The sequence below is a fragment of the Olea europaea genome, chromosome 11, assembly GCF_002742605.1.
Source record: "Olea europaea var. sylvestris chromosome 11, O_europaea_v1, whole genome shotgun sequence".
Lineage (NCBI taxonomy): Eukaryota > Viridiplantae > Streptophyta > Magnoliopsida > Lamiales > Oleaceae > Olea > Olea europaea.
The window spans coordinates 27,648,671-27,655,071 of NC_036247.1; the positions used below are offsets into that span (position 1 = coordinate 27,648,671).

General features: G+C 36.8%; 1 protein-coding gene across 1 annotated transcript; it reads right to left on the bottom strand.

The window, feature by feature from the left end:
- Nucleotides 1–808: 808 nt before the first annotated feature.
- On the bottom strand, nt 809–3,464 carry LOC111403941 (scarecrow-like protein 21). The gene is made up of 2 exons (XM_023032624.1): nt 3,092–3,464; nt 809–2,964 (listed from the first exon to the last, which is right to left on the bottom strand). Exon 2 carries the CDS (start codon nt 2,727–2,729, stop codon nt 981–983), a length of 1,749 nt encoding a protein of 582 aa, XP_022888392.1. The 5' UTR covers nt 2,730–2,964; nt 3,092–3,464; the 3' UTR covers nt 809–980.
- Between the last annotated feature and the right edge of the window lie 2,937 nt (nt 3,465–6,401).

The following is a 6,401-nucleotide window of genomic DNA, read 5'->3' on the forward strand; positions in this document are numbered from 1 at the left end:
TATCTTTCATTCCACTATTAAGTCAATATAAATCGAAAACTTCTTTTCGACTTATGAGTACACCTTGGCCAAGGATTTCATCATCGACTTAATTGAATGAAACGCAGATCATCTCCTATTATCTAAGAGTGACGAATCATTTATTGATCAATCACAACCTTCATACGATTCTTGACGTACCCGAACGATGTCGTATTAGCGGTCCCTTTCAGAGCAACATCCAACACCGCCAAAGTATGACTGTCCTCATACAGGGTACTATGACGACCTCAAGTCAAAGGATCAATTCCACTACCGAACGTTAGAGATTAGCCACTGACACTCAGATAGTTATCCATGTGGAATCTCTTAGCGGGTCTCCAATGTTTTGTTCTACAACAAAACATCCACATGTTCATTTAAGTGTCACCACACTTTAACTCGTGAGATCAGCTACTTATTTCATAAGTAAGAAATGCCACACGTGATGGTCTAACTGTATTAACGATATCCGTATCTCGTTATTACTTACGACCATGGTTTATTCAAGATCCAATTATATGTAATTTGTATCTCACAATCACAACTCCTTGTGATTAACAGATTACCTAAAAATTGGGTCTTCGGATTCTATTATTTAATATTATTTATTACAAAATTAATTTAAATAAATAATAGATCTCGCCAAAATCAAATGCATTAAATATATTAAAAGCGTTTACAACCTAAATCGATTGTATCTAGGGCATAACACTTACAACTTAGTCGAATGAGTGTGAATTCACTCAATTCTAATGCAACCTCAATAGAATCGAAAGAAAAACCGTGGTAACATCAATCAAGAAGAATATATGTCTCTACAATGCTTCTATAAGCTAAAATATAATATGAAATAATTCAAGTAAACAAGATGGGGTGGTATAAAGATGATATCAAAGTTGTAAAACATGATTATCAATTTTAACCAATAAAAGAAACAAGTAATTCTACAACTATCTCATTCAGTGCCAAGCAGATGCCGAAATCAGTTTCCTTTCCTTCCATCCCAATAGCATAGCCTCGTCCTTCTCTAGTAACGTGTAATGCTCAGAGTATCGTCCCAAAAGGTCCCTAATCACAGAATTTATGTAAGGACTTAGAGGATATTGCCTAAAACCAGCCATGGTAAATCTCGATTTCCACTTGCCAAAGAGTTCGTGACGTTCTACTCTCTCCTTACCTTCACAGGCTATTATGTTCACAATATCTCTAGCTAAACAATGCTGCTCTACATTAATGCGTTCCTTCTGGTGTCTAGGCATGGTCACGTCTATTGACTCGAACATTGCTGCGTAGAATTCAAGCGTTTCTAAGAACCTTGGGAAAAATGGCGCGGTATTTGTGTTCGATTCTTGCTCTATTAGAGTAATCACCTTGGGAGAAAGTGATTTCACCATTCTTAGAAGTCCATCTCTCGGATTGGAAACATCGACACTCTCGTCAGGGGTGTGATGGAGCTGCAATGGGAAATTCACTGCCAGAGCCTCACCGGGCCTAACATCAAGCATATCCATCGTGACCTCTGCAGCAAAAACTGGGATAGCGTGAAACTCGACGGGGATATTGAATTTATCAGAAATTGCAGCCAACCGTCTCCCTACCTCTGCCAAACCATCACCATGAGCATAATTAGAGACCGGATCATCAATCCCTGTAATTCGAACACGAGGGGCGCCACTGGGTCTTGCTGCTAATGCTTGTAAGAGAGTAATCCATTGTGTCCCCTGTGCAATCTGAAAGTCAATAATATGGATATGATCCTCATTTCTACATGCTTCGGCAATGGCACCATTTGCCGCCATGTAACCTAACTTGAAATAAGGACATACTTCGTACAAAATATGCATGTACGAAAGCAAATCTTTGCTCTCTGGCTCCCTACACTTGAGGGCTCGATAGATGATGGAGCCTGATGATTCTTTCCTTGCTACTAGCCCTTCAACCATGTAAGCTCCTAGACGTTGAATTGGTTCACCAGAAATAGATACAACACCTTGTGCCTCTTCAACCAATTTCTCAAATTCGTCTAATTTATTCTCAAAAAGAGCTCTAGCACATTCAACCAGCAACTGTTTAAGATTATGTTGAGGGATGCCCTGCAATGATAAGTCCTCCATTGCTTTGAGACGCTTCTCAGCATGAAGTTCGTCGGCCGAGCTTCTAAAGCAGGAAATGTAAGATGTCCCTTGATCATGTAAACGTGAGTTCCAGGGCGGAGACCTCTTGCCTGATGATTGTAGTTGGTTATTTTCCCCTAAAGAAGGATCCAAGGTTCTCACATCCACGTTATCATCTGGTCCCATGAGAGCAGTCTCTAATTCTTCCAAAGTGCATTCTACATGCTGATTGTGATTTGCATTCTGAAGAAAAGGTCCCCCAGAACAAATCAATAGACCATTGGGAGAGTGGCTTAATTGTTGGAAAATTTTATTGTGAACCAAAGAAGAATGAGATGAGGGAGTGGCTTCAGAATGAGTATCTGTGGAATTTTGTCCCTCTCGACTGTCGCTAAATGTGGCGAGGGTCTGAGATTCAAAATGGGTAGTAAAAGGCGAATTTGGAGAGTATCCTGTTTCAAATTTCAAAGAGTCGAACAGTCTGGTAGGTACTGAGGAGATGATGGGATAAGAAGAGTTTGATAAATCTTCACCAGTCCCACTACACCCAGAAAACGGTTGTTTCATCCTATGCCGTAGCATAAACTGTTTCATGCACCGACAAACCTCAACATAACTCAGGTCGCTTCTTTTACGACTTCAACTTCTGTATTCAGCAATCAGAACCCTTTCTTTGCTTGCGTGAGGAATGAACTTGGCTATCTCATTAAACTCAGCTACACCTTTATAACTCCAAATCTGCGAATTCCAATCTCTTCATCTACGTTGATTTGAAGCCCAAGACGCAGTGACAAGTCAATTTTCCAATAGATGACACAAGAAGATCAACCTGTAAAACACGAAATGATGGGTAGAATTTAAATCTAAAAAATACTTACAACCAAGAAAATAAACCGAAAAACATAGTTTTTAAAAAAAATCCAGAATTAAGAAATGAAAATTCATGTATGAAGTACCCTATTTAACTTGCAGAAAAGAAGTCGAATCGAAGTTTTCAAGTTTAAGGTTCGAAAAATTGTTTTCTACGGAGAATCGAAAGAACAAGCAAACGAGAGGTGAAGATAATTATATAGGTTGAGTAGGGGTTGATTTTATTGACCAACGATTTTTTAAGGATTAGTAGCCTCGCCGACCACGCGTTCAACATTCTGGGTAGCAAGTAGTTGATTTTGCCTTGGGCTTGGGAATTACGAGGTCACGCGCTGATGCCGAGAATGTGCATCCAGCCAGGAAGATTGATGGAAAACGGAAAAGGCAAAACCGACTTGTATTCAAAATTGGGACAACAGCACGCACTGCGGACAAGGTTGTCAAATGTCCACATGATAAACCTCATGGTATTGTCGAGTTATGACGTTTATGTGACACCAACGTGACGCCTGGAGAAAGAAACATACCAATCTAATGAATGACAGGTGTAATTAATAACCAGAGTGGACCAGTAATATTATAACATGTCAACACGTCGGATGAGAATCTAGAAAGTTTGACTAATTTGACTTGACATGGCAACGCGGTTTTAAGGACCGCTTGTCTACGACCAGCCGCAAAACCGTATGGGAACTCGATTTCACCCACCATATGACATTGCTTTGTTAAATAATTAATTTCAAAATGTTGACAAGAAATGCAATTAAAACTAAAGATCTGGAAGTTTTAAATGTTCACATTGGTGGGCATCCGTTTTTCTCATTCAATCCTTTTTAAAATATTTCATATTTCCCTTATGCAAATTAAAAATATATAAATAGAGGTAGGAATAGTGACCAATGATACTTGAAGTCACAACAGTATGGACAGTTTTAACTTATAAATATTTTAGAAAACTCATGTAACACAGTGAGGAATTTTAAAAGAATAATTTTATCTAGGTCTAATTGGAGCATTAATTTAGATGGTAACATCGGATAAATTCAAAATTTAATATATCTCCTTACATTTAAATGAATATATTACTTAGAGTCTGTTTGAGCTCCATTTTTTTGTTCAAAATGGATTTTGAAATAGTATTTTGTATAAGAATATGTTGATAACGAATAAGGAAAATGTTTTGAATTTGCATATAATATTATTTTATTGAAAATGTGAAATTAAAAATAAGAGAGACAAAAAAAAAATATTTTGAAAATAATGAGTACTAAACAAGAGCTTAATGTCAAACATGTTGTCACATAAACGAGTGTTAAACACCAATATAAATTACTCATTTGAAAATGATGGGCATTCCACATGAGTTGTGAAAACCTAAAATACTTGTCTGAATAAAATGGGATTGGTTGGTTTACTCGACCACGAAATATAGATTTGGGATTTGATTCGACTGTTAGAGTTAGAATTAATTTCTATCTACATCTATCTATCTATCTATCTACATACATTATTTTACATAAATAAAAGAGGCAAACTTTGGCACTATTCAAGGAGAACACTTGTCAGCCATTCCTTTCGTCAACATCCAATTCATTTTTTTTGTCATATATGAGTGCATGTTAATTTGATTTGCTAACAACTTTAATATGTAAGAAAGAAACAATGACACTAATTAATGTCTTGCATTACAATCTCATAAACGAGTCGATAAGATACTTTTATCTTCTACTTTTTGTATTGCTTTTCATGTACATCACATGATCAGTCACGTTGTTATATATCCTTGGTGAAGGAAAGAATGTCAATTGATTGCTGGATTGTTTTAATATTGTTTTCATTGATCTTTGTTCTGTTAATAATTTGTGTAATAGAAAAGTAACAAAAATAATGAAGACAAAATACGGTTCTTACTCCACATCCAATTTATCCCGTTTAAAAGGGAATCCTGTAGTGGTGGTGTGTGACTTCCCGAAACTCCAAACCTCCTACCCAACTCACTCCCACCCACGTATCCACAAAAAAGAAACGAAGGTGGAAGCAAGTGAAAATAGGATCAACTTAAATTTAATTGTTCAAGATATATTAAAATCACTCATTTTATTATCAAGGAATCATAAATGAGAGAAAATGTTAAAAGTTACACATCAAATTGTTATTTATGATTTGATGTTCCATTAACATCATCTTATTATTTTTTCAAACGCTTATTTTTAACATTAACCAACTAACATGCAACGCACGTTCCCCCATTAGTAGTGCAAAAAATTTCAGCAGCACAATGATAATATCTTTTCTTTGTATCATGTTAGCTGGAGTACTAAGAAATGAAATCATGATTAGATAATTTGGAGTATTCAATGTTACTTCAACACATTTTCTAACTAAAGTAGATCATAATCTTCCGGAGTAGACCATTGGAGTGAGCTCGATTATGCAAGTTTATTGCATTTGTATCATATATGTCCATGGTCACCATTAAAATGAAATTTGACTCCTATGAGCTTGTCTTTTTAGGCTTGACCAACACGGTCTAGTTGCCCTCTTTCTTTACAAAAATGGTGTGATTACTGATAAGGTCGGTGCTAAGATAACTCTCTTTTATAGGATCAATAACCAAGTAGAAGAGTTTAATTTCAACTCAAACAAGGACTCCTTTCAACTCAAATAAGGACCCATTCATGTGCAAAACTCCAAAATTGACAGTAAATTGGAGATCAAGTACTGCAAGGATTCTACTCTCAACTTTAATTAGAAGTCTTCCATACAATCATTACATTTTATTATTTGTAATAGAAATCCTTCAACTTTTAACTTTTGAGGCAGTTACCCAACAATCTCTACCTTACCGAAAACGAGTCAAAATCTCGTCATCTTTTCTACAACTTTTAATCACAATACTTGAAAAAACAGGTAATCTTTTGACACACTTTAATGGTCCCATACTCCACCATATGAGAATAACCACTCAGAAGTATCCGCGAACTCCGAGCATTTCATCAGCTACATTTCGAAACAACCCTGCTGATAGTTATGGTGCAACCCTCCCACTGACTTTCCTTGAGAGCTCATCAGTCATCAACATCACAATACCACCACATACTTACACACCTTGCATCAAATGTCAGTCAATACTATGTGCAGATATGCTGACCCGCGCCAGTAAAAACACAGCCTCTATCATGGCAAGTGACGACATTCCAAGAGAGTGTTCCCATCTTACTTTACAGCACCACATCAGCGTCCTCCTCCATTAGGAGAGATGCATTGTTCGATCCCAAGCAATTAGCCGACCTTGTTTCACCCTTTGAATAATTTCTCTTCAAGTGGACAATCTGACCTCAGTTCCAGCAAGTTGCTTTCTTCCTCATGGAATTACCTTTCTTCCCCTTTTCAGTC

Excerpts from the sequence above, each read along its gene's own strand:
- LOC111403941 (XM_023032624.1), bottom strand. The coding sequence starts at position 2,729 with ATGAAACAGTTTATGCTACGGCATAGGATGAAACAACCGTTTTCTGGG.